Consider the following 14,284-nt stretch of genomic DNA (forward strand, 5'->3'; position numbering starts at 1 on the left):
TACACACACAAAATGCATCCATGGAGGTTTACTTATGCCCAGAGTGAGAGAGATGGAATTAGAACAACAAAAATGTGCTTTACTCTATAAAATAGACTTCTCCGTTTTCGGTGTAGGCCATCTCCCAGTTTTCCGGCAGAGGACCTAGGTTATCCTCGGCAGAAGGAGGTAGGTATTGAGGGAGGTTCTGAGATGGTTCCGTGGTGGGAACGTTGGTGTGGCTATCAATCGCGGACGGTGGGGCTGTCTCTCTTACGATATGCGTATTATGCTCGTCTTGGTCACCAGACTCTGCTGTAGAATAAACAAGCACAAATAAAATTGAAAATCAGTCTTTTTCTCCTCCCATTTGCTTCTATGGGTTTATCATTACGGTTTTCCTCTCCTTGCTTTTTAATTCACAAGACACAGCAACAGATGAACGGAGGGCAGAGACTCCACAGCCTTTTTGCCAGCAGGGAGGAGCTTGCTTTGCCCACACACACTCTGCCAGCCAGACCCTCGCCAGCGCAAATCAGAAGCTGTGATCAGCTACTGTGTTCGCTTTAATAGGCCCTGCTGAGGTACCAAAGTCTTCCAAGCTGTCTGAGGCCAGGGCTTACTGATGTAGATGAGTTCAATGGGCTTCTGAGCAGGCTTACAGGTTCACTCCCGCAGTGCCAATTGTGGGACAGGGATTAGGAGAATAAAATTTCCTGTTTGAAGAATGATCAAAAGGGGAGATTTTTACAAGTGCAGAAGGTAGCCAGAAGCTCAAAGTCAACAAGTTAATGGTGAACGACTTTACTGTGGTGCGTTTTTTTTAATTAAAAATTAAAATGAATGTCCGCACTACACCATGTTGTCCACATGTTGCTGCTCACTAGTGCCTGTTCTAGCTGTCTGAGGAGGTTTATTCCATGGCTCATCACTGTATCCTTCCAGTCAAAGTCACTCAAGAGTATTTTATGATGTATCTGGCCCTCCTCCCTCTAAGGAAACACTTCTGATGCTTATATCCCTGCAGTTTTGAGCTGTATCCATGAAACACTGCTGCTTATTCCCTCCACCCCTAATCACAGTAAATGCTCTCCACAAACCAGGGCTGGGCCCCTAACTGCTTCACAGAGAGGTTTTGGCAACAACAGATAAATTCTAAAATTACCCCTGTGTCTAGCAAAGGGATTTTCGCTGTTTGGATCTTGCAGGTGTTGAAAATCAATGGCCGTACTTCCAAATCACCTGAGACCACCAGTCTCCAGTACACGCAGCAGGCAACACACTGAGCAAAGGACAGAGAGATCAGCGTCACACTCTGCCAAGTCCCCAAGCAGTGGGACTGAAAGGGCTTCACAGCCAAGATCTCGTCTCCGCTCTCCAGACCGGAGACCACTGCCGTCCTCAACTCACAGCCCACAGCCTTGGCTTTTGGGGGGGTCGTTAACCACCGCTCCTGTGCTATTGCTGGTCTGTGTGCTGCCTTTACGAAAAGGCAAGATACTGAAAATAATAAACTGGGAGAAGAGGGAAGAAAAAGATCTAGACTATACCAGTACCCTCAGCTGCCTGCTTTCTAGCCTTCCTGGCATTCGATATTTTTAGGTAGAAGCTGACAAGATAAAGAAGCATGAATGAATCATTGCCAGCTTAAGACTGCGAGTGTAAACATGCCAAAGCCTGGAAAACACAAGTCACCGAGAAGTCTTCTAAGGAAGCAGGAGCATTTTAATATGGCTAGCACACTTACATGTGAAATAAGCATAAGGAACCACTTTGGTATACGAGAAATAACTCTTTTCTTGATTCTGTGCCCATTTAATGGAGGCAAGGGGCCAGGGTATGATAACGTTGTGACAAATGAGCTGCACCTTCCAGTATTTCATCTTGTGAAGGAAAACAAGGAAGAGAAATGACGCTAGAGTCAGTTCAGGGGCACCAAACTGAGATGGGCAGCAAGGAGGTCAAACAGCATCTCCCACCAGCTTCCTCTCAAATTCATGTCCTGTGACAAGGGCTGGGGTTGCTGCCATGTCACAACATGTGAGAAACTACTCTTAGATGCAAAACTTTGTAAAGGAGCCGGTAAGCAGAGACAGAAACTCCAGCCTGGGAGGGATTAGGCCAGCCAGGAGTGATTTGGGTTAGAAAGATGTAACAGAGCACAACCCTCAAAGCCATTTCACAGTTTGGCCCAGAGAGGGTCAAAGCCAAATCTCAGCCTAAAACCTTTTAAAGCTCTATACAGATCTTAGAGCCAGGACTTTTGCAGGTAGGAACTGGCATGAGAGCTCCTGTGACCCCTCAGAGGCTGGGAAGGAAAATTGTCATGGTGGTAGGAAGTGACCAGAGGACAAAGGACCAAGCGCCAGTGATGGTGAGCACCCACAGCAAGCAGCTGTGAAAGGCTTGAAGGTGTGGATAATGCTGCTTGCTAAGTACCTATCTCAAAAGGGAGCTAGGAAGATGAATTCAGTGTTTGAAACTGAGCTGAGGAAGTAATGCTCTAAGCGCTAGCAAATACTAGGATTGCAGACATGGGGAAGAGCTTTTGCCCCTCAGAGCTTCACAAACTTCCAGTTCACTTCTGTGGAAACTCACAACTCTCCAATAGTATTTTGCTCTGAATCTGCCTGCACAGCACCTGACTTCAGATTGCAAAAGTTTTCAGTGATCTTTCAGCCAATGCTCGAATGTAGCCATGGTGGGATTGAGATCTCTGTTCAGCAAAAAATCAGCAGGACACAAGGCCTTCATAAAAATAGAGAGCTTGCACCCATGCTTCAGACCTCATTCCTGCAGCAAGCAGCCCTTGGTTTGCTGGAAGGTACCTTGGAGAAGAGGACCTAGTACTTGTATGTGACGGGTATCTCTAGATGCAAGGAAGGGGAAAGGACAGCAGTGTATTTTGGAAGGAGCAATAATTAATTTCAAATGTATCCTGGTCGAGCCATTTCATACCATTTACAATGACTGGAACTGTCAACCACAGCTCAATTCTTCCTCGAACTTTCTGCAACTAATGGATTTGAGCTTTTCCCCATTTTTTCTCATCAAGCTCAATCCCACAAGGCCTTTTTAAAAGACACAACTGTGCATGTTATCGTCCACCCCCAGACACCTGCCATCCCGGTGCTGTTGGCCAGTTCTGTCTGGGATTGACAGCTTTGCAGGAAACCCATTAAAAACAAAAACCCCAAATAACCCCCCTCCGAAAATCTTCCCCATGTATCGTAACTGATGGACTGTGATATTTTCATTTTACCTGTGAAGCTACTGCTCATTTCAGGTACATCATCCTCTTCCTCATTCTCTGTATGCACTATGCCAGCATTTTGCATATCATTGTAAGACTTGGTTCGCTTTGGAGTCGACTGCTTGGAGCCAGACTGCAGGTTTTGCAAAGCATCGGGGGAAGTCACTTTCCCACTGAGGGGCTGGCTGGGAGGCTTGGGCGTTCCATAATAGTTACCTAGGCAATAGAAACACATTTGCATCTTCAAAAGAGAGCAGTTTATAGCAGCAAGATTTCTATTTTATTTTATTTTCAGTTCCATTAAAATCTCTGTCTCTCCCCACAAGTAAGTAAATAAATAAACTAACACACCCCATTCCCATTTGGGAGGGGGCATATTTCATCCCTAGAGCAGACACAGAAATATTTCTTGCCTTTTAAGTTGTTCTTGTTGAATCTAAAAGGAGAAGCAATGGTTGCATTGTTTAGGTGCACTGAGCATACAAGGGCTAAAACAAAAGACAGTCATGGTGAATAGCAAAACTTCATCTCGTTACATCTGAATTTCAATTAGTAGCCTTTTTACATGTGTGCACCCACACAATGCTGTGGCAGATCTGGAGTGAGCCCTGCAGAAAATAAAAAATTCATGACTGCCATCACCCAGATAAGTGATGAAAGGCTCGACGGCCTGCATTAATACACAGGTTCTTTTAGGGTGGATGTTGCATTTAAAAAGCAAAAACTACGCTCTCTCTAAAAGAAAACTTTGCCAAAGGAGATTAAAGGAAAGGTACCACTTGGCACTGCTTTCTTCAAAGAGGAAGCTCAGCAGTTGGGTCAACTTGGGTAGAAGTGAACAACCAGACCTTAAAGCAAAACTTGAAAGGACAAAGACGCACCCATAGTTACGCAAATGCACAGTCCTTGGCAGCCATCGCCAGATGTGATGCAAACAGTGCAAAGTGCTTGGGATACTTTGCTGTCATTTTAAGTGACCGTGGAAGAAATACAGAATAAGTGCAGGTTCATTGATGCCAGAACCCCACAGAGGTATTTCACCGTTCCTGTTTCACCTCAAACACCACAGTAGTGCTTGACTTGCCCTGAAACCCTCCACAGGAATCTCAGGTCTGGAATCGGTTCCCACAGCACTGGGCATTAGAGGAATTCAGGCCTATTGCAAGGCGCATCTTCTACTTTTTATACAAAGATCTGTGATATACAACAGTTTTACATAAAACTCCCCAAATTTTCCCTTTCAAGAGTTATTATTAATTTTCATTTGCCACCTGCGGATTCCAAGGGTGAACTTAAAAATTCTCCCTATACTCTCTGGCATGACAAAATATAAGGGATGCTTTCCCATATAGCTTTGTATAAACCCATGCGGGGGTGCACACATACGGCTTCAACTGTGGCAGCAGCACAAAATTTTTCTTTAAAATATACATGTACATTTGATTACATTCTTCATCTATCTCCATAGGCTATGTATAACCTGAAAGCATTTTTCAGTTTTTCAGTACCTAATTATGTTATATATTTAGTATCCATTCCCCAGAAAGCGTACATGCCCCTTTATTACCCCTGTTACACTAGATGGAAACCACATGCCAAGGGCAGATTGTGCAAAGGCACTTTAAAACCTCATCTGTGCTAAAAAGCATTTTTTTTTTCATTTATTTTTATACATATGCATGTGTATTTTTGTTGCAGAAGCCAACAACATCATTCATACACTGAGCTATGACACTGAGTTTAAAGTTAGCTAAGCAGCTCTGCACTGACCTGCCCCACTGCTGCATGCAGTAGTTCCACTCACCCGACGCATTTCATACTGCTCAGCCATCACACACTTGAGGTTCAAAATGACATATCCTTATTTCAGTTTGGAAATACCAGTTGTTTTTCGCAACTCCTGTTTAGCTGACTGAATTGCCTTTCCCATTAGAGCATCTAAGCCCCTTATAACCCCGAAGCTGTGCGTGTTGTCAGCTTTAGGGTAAGGCCACAGGGATCATGCATGCCCCAGCACTCGCGGATCTCAACCTGAGACTCTGGAAGGTCTCCGGACATATCAGGAGCAAGGGAGACCAGGAATCATCCTGGCTCAGGCTGGCAGAGTCCACCTGGGAAGACCAGTTTGGATACACATTGCTATCTTTCCCACTCACTGCCTTCCAAGAGGAGAAAAAGTCTTTCTTACAGAGCTGAGGCTGGAGAAGTCGGAGGAGCTCCTATCTCCACGTTTTTACAGCCGGAGTACGAGGACAGCAACACGTGCAGGTTTGTCTTAACAAGGTGTGTTCGAGCCTGTATACAATGTCGTGGATTCAGCTCCATAGGAGCAGCAACACTCCGCAACGCTTTCATCTTCTGTTCATCATTTCAGAATCTTAAATGTACATTGATGCATAATTTATAGGGAGAAGGAAATTACTTCTTCTGGAAAGGGCCTCTAATGGGGATGGAGGTTCCTCAAGCTGCTAGAGAAATGATTCTTATGCTCTATATACTGCAGGACTATTTTATACAAAAAGAGGAGGAATGGGGGAGAGAGAGTGCAAAGGGAAAATACAAAGGTAGGTGGGCAGAAAAAGGATAATCAACCCTCCTCCCATCCCATCCTCTTTGGCATTTCTCCCGAAGAATGTTGCCACTTTGGGGTTTAGGGGATTTTTATGGTTTTTTGTTTGTTTGTTTTTCCAGACAAAATGTGTGTTTTCTAAGCATGTTAATTGCTAAGCAGAGGTATCCATGTGTGTACTATATACGTGAGAACAGCTTTTATTTATGGCACTGCACATCACTATTTTGTGCAAAAATTATTTCGGGTCTTTTGCAAATGGTTAAATCTTTTTGCGATGGATGCAACAAAATGAATGAAAGGGATATATAGATGTTGCTAGTGTGGATTTTTATTTCTCCTGGACAAGAACATAGCACAGATGTTACCATCCCTCCTCCAATTACAGAGAAATATATGATTATATCTTTGAGTTTTGTTCCTTTTCAGTTCCTCTAGCAACAAGCAAGGCTGGAGTTCCTAACAGTCCACGGAGAGCTGTTCCTCAGCAGAAAAACAGGCTTCTCTAAATTATTTCAGATTTGCTTACACCGAAATCATTAGTCACTTTTCAAACCAACCATGGTTGTTGGTACTACTACCAGTGAATAATTATTTTCTACCAACACAGTGTGCTGTCTTAGAGGTATCCCTACAAGTATACATGAACACATACAAAAAGCAAATATGAATTCGATACTCAGCATGGCTCTGCATGTGTGGGTTTTGTTTTGCAGAAATGCAGCCAGTGGGGCTGAACTTTTCTTCTTCCTCCACAGGAGGCAGATTCAGCCTGAGTCAATATTCAAAAAAATCACAGCTCTTCCTTCAGATTCACACAAGGACATACAGGTTTGGGAAACAACCCAGCTTATGATGAAAAACTGCAAAAGAAAGCTCCAACCCAGCTTCCAGGTGACATGGAGAATGAGAGATAATGGAAATACTCTCTTTTCCTCATGTTTGCTGGATGCAGTCAGACCAATTTCTCTTCTCTAAGCAGTTCTTTTTGAAGACATGGCACGTAGGCCCAGGCGTGGGGGCAGACACACCATTAGGAGGGACTGGCACTTAAAATTATCATTGAAACTCATGTTTAATCCTAGAAATTAGAAAGAGAAAATATTTACCCTGTGACTCAGAGATCCAAACGTGCACCATTAACAACTGACAGTGAACAGCCCAGCAAGAGTTTTAAAACACTCAGACTCGACATCATTTGTTCAAATTAAATCTGTCAATGTTTATGAAAAAACATACATTTAAAAATATGCTTTAACAGTGTTTTGTGAGCCACTTGTAAGCCTAAAGAAGGGGCTAACTTCATAGCCAGTGTAATTTGTACTGAATATCCAATCAGCTCTAATTATTAACAGCATGTTACATGTGCATACACAAGCATCTGTCATCCCAGAGGATCCCAAAACATTTTCTAAAGGCAGCACAGTAGTCAGGGCAGGACTCCCCGGGGTGCAGAGCTCCCCCAACGGCTCAAGTGAAGCTCTGCAAAACTTCCGAGGACTGTGTCCCTAACGTGATGCCTCAACGCTGGAGAAGAGCAGCCCATCTCCCAGACGAAGGAGATTTCTTGATGAAGACAGCGGGAAAACCCCTACTTTTCTGTGGAAATGCCCGCTTTGAAGCAGCCAGCATGGCAGAAACGGCACTTTCCGTGTCTGATTCCTACGGGAACCGGGCCCCTAAGCTTTACCCTCTTCTCAGTCACATTTGGATCCTGCCTACAGCAACCAAATTAATAGCTAATAACAATGCATTCACTCAGCGGATGCACGTGCCATTAACTGAATTCCTTGTCATCACCTTTCACTAACCCTTATTTTATTCAATCCCTTGGTGCTTAAAGCTTATTTAACCACAACCAAAGTTTGACGGCAGCTTTTACAGCCAAAACCATGACTTAATCCATGCACTCTATAGTGTCACTCAGGAGAGTGCACAAAAATAACAATAATAATGAAAAAAACCCAGAACAGCTATCTGAAATGAGTTGATTTCTTTTCATCTCCTTATCTCAGAGTGTCAGCAGATTACACATTTTAGCATCACGCACAGTAATTAGACTTTGGTAACAGCTAATAACAACAATAAGACAAGGTTTCATCATCATAACACTTCTTCCTCTGCCAATTCAAGCAGTGATCATAATCAATGAAAGCAATCTACAGCAGCTTCTATCCTGTCCTGCAGCTTACAAATTAAAGAAACACTGTCAGCCAAGAGAACTTTCTTTTTATGTTTTAGAAAGCTAGTGGTAATGGAAAACTTTTCTTATATTTCAAAATAACAAAACACTCTTATTAAATATTTCCCTGATGGGCAGTAAATTCACAGACAACCTTAAGTTTTTTATGTGACCTGGAATTTGAAATGTAATACACGAAAATACACCAATTAGCTACCCTTAAGTAAAATAACTATGAATCTAATCCATAAGAATTTCTGTCAATCACCATTCAATTCAATTTGAGTTGAAAGGACTCCATCCATCCAAGATGCTATTTCTGGAATGTGCAGAAATGCACAAGAACAGAGACACAATCTAAAAGGGTCTAAAGTGGAATGGATGTGACAGTAGGTGGTTCACCTTGCAGAGAGGGAAGATGAGACCATGGAGGCTGCTGGTGTGGGGACAGGGCGGCAGAGCCACATGGAGAGGTGAAAGAAGGCAGAGGAGCTGTGTGCAAGGTCAAGCACAAGCTTGAGCATTAATCCTCACGGTACAATGCCAATTGAAGAATGTGGTCCCAAACCATATATTTCAGTTACTTTAATCTGTAGGTGTTGGCTTTGCTGTAGCTATTATCTTTTTTGGGGGGGAGGAGAATTTGTCTTGCTTTTCTGGTGTGAAGAGATTAGGCCTGGGACTGGGAGTGCCTTTGTCTCTCAGGAAAGTACTGAGCAGAGTTCTCGCAGTTCTGAATTTACCGACGCCTACTGTGAGGCATAGTTTTGCAATTATAAAAAACCCCAAGAAACTCAAAAGCCTCTGCGTAGCACAGAGGACCCTGCAAGCACGAGAAGTGCATCTGATCTTCAAAGCTACCATTCTGTGTTCACAAGGACTCCATTAACAGCTCACGTTTTAAAAAGCAGTTCATAGCTTCCCGTATTGATGCAAATGGGTATTTTGGGAAAGAGACTTGGAGATAAGCAGCAAAATTAAGCAAGGCCTTGACACAAAGACTTTAAATGTAATTATTAATGTAACTGTTTTCTTTACCGAGATGCAGCTGCTCTTCTCTGCACTGTACAAGAACCAAAACAATTGACCCTTAATTTTAGCAGAAGAGCCTCTGCTCATCTAATCCAGCAACAGTGCTTCTGTCTGATTAGCACAGGATGAATTGATTCCTGGGAGCAGAGCTCCTGCTACAGTGTTTTGTCTATTCTCTTCCCAGATCACATTCTGCTACAGATTTCTACATTTAGATGACAGATCTGGCTGCTGTCTGTGGGATTCACCTAGCTGCAACTGCACATTGATTAGCAATTGCCTTGAGGAAATTCAGAGTATCCAGGCAACCGGGAGGCGGCCGCAGATACAGCATCTGGATCGGAAGCAAAACATAGGCAAGGAAGGAGATCTCAGAGAAATTAACCTGCAATACATGCAAATCCAATTTGCTTTAAATAGTAGATTCTCTGTCAATTTTTGCAGTTATTAATGGTGAGGTTAACTGACAGATCAGTCTGGGTTTCTTGTTAAATTAGTCAAAATGTTACAATATGCACATTTCAATTTACATCTGAAATTTTACATATACTCCAATTAGTGTCCTTAGAGGCAATGACAGCATAGCAGAAAGTCACCTACAGATCAAATCCATCTCATTTATTCTGATTTTTCCCATGTCGAGATATCACTAGGTATTGCCACATGCTATTGTTAACACTCATGTACACCTGCATCCAAGCACATTTTCTGCATGGAAAACTTCTAACAAGCCAAAACAAAGCAAAGATACTTAAAGTAACACATAAGCAGTAAGATCGTGGTAGCATGTGGCATGAGATGGCTATGGAAGCTCAGGGTGTTTCCCGAACTCAGCTCAGAACAACTGTTATATCCACATGCAAATAGATTAAAAAAAAAATCACAGGGAACATAAATAAGCATGTGCTTGTGCATGGTATATACAGAGAACACAGGAGAAGCAGCTGGAACATACCCTACCTAGCACAAGGCTTTAGGAATCAAGAAAATGCTATGTTAAGCCATGGCAATATACAACTCTTCTTCGTGCAAATACTGAAATATTTATATATATACCCCCACCACAAGGATGTGTCCCACTAACACCTTGCCTCTCTGGAAGGCGGAGGCATGTGTATCACAGCTCGCAGCGCGGGGTGAGCTCTGCAGTGGAAGGGCAATGGCACGGCTTGCAGAGGCTGGGCTGCCTCCTGGAGCAGAAGGGCTGCCCAGCTGCAAAGGGAGCTGGATAACATCAGCGAGGAGTAGCCAATCCTAGAGACAGTCCCGAGCACATCCAGTACCAAGAAACAGTGCCGAAATGTGCCTGGCTGCCATCTATCAATGGACTACTATGAACAGCCTTCAATACATTGGACCGTGGTTAGAGAGTAAATAATGCCTTAAAATAACCTGAAATCTAACTTAGGAAAAAACCAACCAACTCATCATATCCTTTTTTGCCAGAGGTGTTTGGGAACAGCCTCTTCCCCCAAGGTTTGTCTTCTAAGATGCATCGAGAAACAGTGAAAAGCAGGACTGCTAATGAACAATTTCAGACAGAGCTCACACTGGAAAACTTCTTATTGAAATTGCATAGAGAGAAGCCAATCACGGATGCCACAGGAAATTCAAAACCACTGTAAAACCCTACCAGATATTTGAATATTTGCTTTTAGAGAGAGTTACTCAGCTACTACTTTAGCCGTTTGTAGAATGAAGCATTGTTATCAGATGACACTTTAGTATAGCAGCACTCATGCTTAACACTGATAGTTGTGTACATACACAAGAACGTGTAGTCTTTTTTTCTTCCTAGTGGTTTAAAACAAAACAAACAAAAAAAAGAAAGCAAAGTATAACAGCCAAAGATAGAACAGGAATCTTTCTGCAGTGCACAGATGTTAATAAGTGGATATTCGACATGATACATTATAATGGTGCTAAAGGAGCCATTATGATTTATTGAGTCAATCTGTAGTATGGAGACATTAATAAGCGGATCTTATCTTATTAAGTGGAACATGTTGTTCCGCTGCATGGGCATCCCCAGCATCTGCCACCCTTACTCGCCCAATCTTCCTGTCATGTTTTGCATGCCACAGACACAGCTCTCATTTCAAGGTTGTACCAAGCTGGCCAGACCCACAGGCTGCAAAGACACCAGAAGAGCAGCAAAGAGAATCCAGCCATTTTGCTAAAGCAGCTGGGGGAGCGGGGCTGCTGCAGAGAAACCCAAGGAGAGCTAGCACATCAGATAAATTAGGCTAAAGGCATCTTGATTTGAAGCATGTTGCTGAATACACCTCTCTACTTCAGCTGAAATTCTAACTGCACTATTAAGGTAATTTATTACACTCATTAAGTACTACAATTGGAGACCCTGTCTACAGTAACTAGTTTTATACACTTTAAAAATGTTAGCAAGTCACCCCATTACATCTTAGTCATGAGACTAATGCAGATTACTTATTACTTCTCTTGGCAATCACATAACACTTGTCCTGAGAATGAAAGATGATGCCTTGACAATAATACACTATAATGTAATAACCTTTCACATGTTATAAAGTGCAGCACTTTTTCTTCTGAGGATCACTAAGTGCTGGGCAGGCATGCATTAATACAGCCTCGCCAGACCCCGGTGACACAGCCATCCCCATTTAAAATTCAGCCACCATGCTAATGTCCCCGTGTGTCTCTGCACACCACCCATCTCCACTGCTGCATTCAGCACGGCCCTCTGAAATAGCATCGCTTCTAGTCTCTCCCTCCTATTTGTGATAGCACATATCTGCAGGCACAGGATATCTGCTGAAATATTAATGAAGAGAGAAGTAAGTGTTGTTTTAATATTCTCCAGGCCAGTAACCTGAAGTATAGAGCAGTTACCTGATCTGCCCAGGGCCACTCAGCAGCTGCGTAAGAAATGGGAATAAAACCTAGAAGTTGTGGTTCTGCTCAAAACAGACCTCCCTTGGGGTCCCTGTGAGAGCCTGCAATTCAAATGCAGAAGTAATTGCTAAATAATTAGTAACCTACACAATTACTTCCATGCATCCATCAGTATTTTATGCCCTGAAGGATCAGTCAATAAATGCCTGAGATTACAATTATCATGGTTTCCTATCCACTAGAAGGCCTAGATAATGTGCAGTCTAATAAGATTTTTCCTTCCTAATGAGTATTGTCAATGGGAATTACTAACTGGCTTGAGCGTGTTGCGTGCAGCTTTACCAGCATGCACATGGTGCAAAACCCACCAATGCTGGTGCAGCATCGCAGCTTTGGGCAGGTCTTCCAGGATTTCAGCTCCAGCTCCTGGATTCATGGGATCAACATGTAGCTTTCATTAGGGGAAAAAAGAACAACTTTATAGGCTTTATGGTTAAAAAGCAGCATGTTAAAACTGGAACTGAAAACCTCAGGAATTAAGGCTTTCAAACATCCCCTCCCACCTGAGCAGGATTTTGGGTGCGGAACACACCGGAGAGGTGACAGGTGACCAGACAAGCAGTTGCCATGCCCGCTCTGCATTCACCGGGATGTGAATCAAAAACTGCCCAGAGGAACCTATTTGCAGCGCACCAGAAGAAATAATAATGACACATTATGCAGCCCAGTAGGTAGGCAACACCTTTTTTGTCCTATTCAGCTTGCAGTTTCTTGCTTTGCAATTAAAGCACTTTCAAAACCCAGGTTTTTCTTTTAAAACCTGATACACACTCCTACTCTTTTATGGTTTCCAACTGTTTGCTTCTGCATGTTCTTTATTCTTTCCAAATCAATAGTATCCGTATCAGCATCAAAGTCCTGTGTATTGCCACTCTTATGATGGCTCCCTGTTTCTTAATCTTTCTCCCCAGTTCTCTTCAGTAACTGTTACTAAACAAATGCTTGTTCTCCTGCAAGGCTTTTCCCAACGACAGTGCCAGTATCTGGGTGGCCTTATGCCCTCCAGAGGCAAACAAATGTCGTCCAGTAATGCCAGAACTTTATCCTGATCATTTGGGTCAGACTTCCTCTCCAGCTGCTGAAACACAGCACAAAAACACAGAGCATACATCCATCTCTCCCCGCCCCCTCCTTCAGATTCTTAGAAATTAAGGGCCAGAAGGCACCTTGGGACCACCCTGACCCCAAACCACCAGCCTGCATGAGCTTGTGGCTGCTGGGCACGTGAAAACTTCCCCATTCGACATCACTACTCTCCATTTCATAGCATTCCCCTTCCTTCATCTCTAAATCACCTAATTACACTGTAATAAAAAGCAACCCTATTTTTGCAACTGTGTGATTCCTACTCTGTACAATAGGTGGCATTACTAATAATAAAAGCCATGCATTAAAGGTATTATTTTATTGCTCTCCAGAGAGAAATAGAAGATTGTTTCCTTTTGTTGGGTTCCATCCCTCTGGTTTAGAATAAGCCATCACTGGCAGGGTCAAAAATATAATCAACTTCATCGTGATGGTACATTTTTCAAAAAAGAAAAAAAAAAAAGGCGGCAGCAAAATACAGCATAAAACAAATGATAATTAAAGTAATCTAAGACTATAAAGCTGGGCAATAACAAAGACTTGGACATTAGAAGTCTAACTTACTTTGTGGTCTGGGTTTTTTGGCGGATTGTTTTTTTTTAATAGACAAAAATGCTGGTGATTGCAGCACTGAGTCTGAATCACACCATCTTCCAAGATCTAATCAAGATCAGCACTGTCTTGATCAATACAGTTGTAAAATAAGTTTTCCAAAAATAAGTACAACAAAGCCGTTAAAGAAATCTCGGAAGGCAGCAAAATCATTTCTTGAAGCTGTAAGTGAAAAATTAACTTTATTTATTTCACATTACAATCAAATAGTAATGTGTCTTGATGCGTATGTGCACACATGCATCATCATTATTTGCTTTATTCTTATTGATTTTTAGTTCCATGGGCCGGCTCTCCAGAACCACTATGCACCAGCATCACTGATGTCAACGGGGAAAGAGGCTTCTCAGCACTTCTGACAAATTATTCCTTTAAAGTTCAGACACTTCTATCACCCACAGAAATGAAATATGCATTAGACTTCTGAGAAATCAACCTCATCTTCAGCTACTCAAAAGAGCAACCCATGAAATCTAAACAGTTTAGCTGCTACTGCATATAATCACATAAGCAATGAAATGACCATGTTATAACTGTCCCAGATGGGTACAGCATCTCCTGAAAACTAATTCCCAGCAAGTCCCAGGAGCCAGCTTACAGCCAGTTACCCATTTTGTCTTTCCAAGTGGAAAGGTCA

General features: G+C 42.6%; 1 protein-coding gene across 1 annotated transcript in view; it reads right to left on the minus strand.

Moving 5' to 3' along the window:
- LOC103921510 (membrane-associated guanylate kinase, WW and PDZ domain-containing protein 1-like) overlaps positions 1-14,284 on the minus strand; it is a 174,837-nt gene that overhangs the window by 74,581 nt on the left and 85,972 nt on the right. Inside the window, exons 3-4 of the mRNA XM_009329497.1 lie at positions 3,242-3,448; positions 84-294 (exon numbers count right to left, since the gene is read on the minus strand). Coding sequence (XP_009327772.1) covers positions 84-294; positions 3,242-3,317 — 287 coding nt within the window. The 5' untranslated portion in view covers positions 3,318-3,448. The remainder of the gene's footprint in view (positions 1-83; positions 295-3,241; positions 3,449-14,284) is intronic.

Source organism: Pygoscelis adeliae, unplaced genomic scaffold (genome assembly GCF_000699105.1).
Source record: "Pygoscelis adeliae isolate BGI_AS28 unplaced genomic scaffold, ASM69910v1 Scaffold148, whole genome shotgun sequence".
Taxonomy (NCBI): domain Eukaryota; kingdom Metazoa; phylum Chordata; class Aves; order Sphenisciformes; family Spheniscidae; genus Pygoscelis; species Pygoscelis adeliae.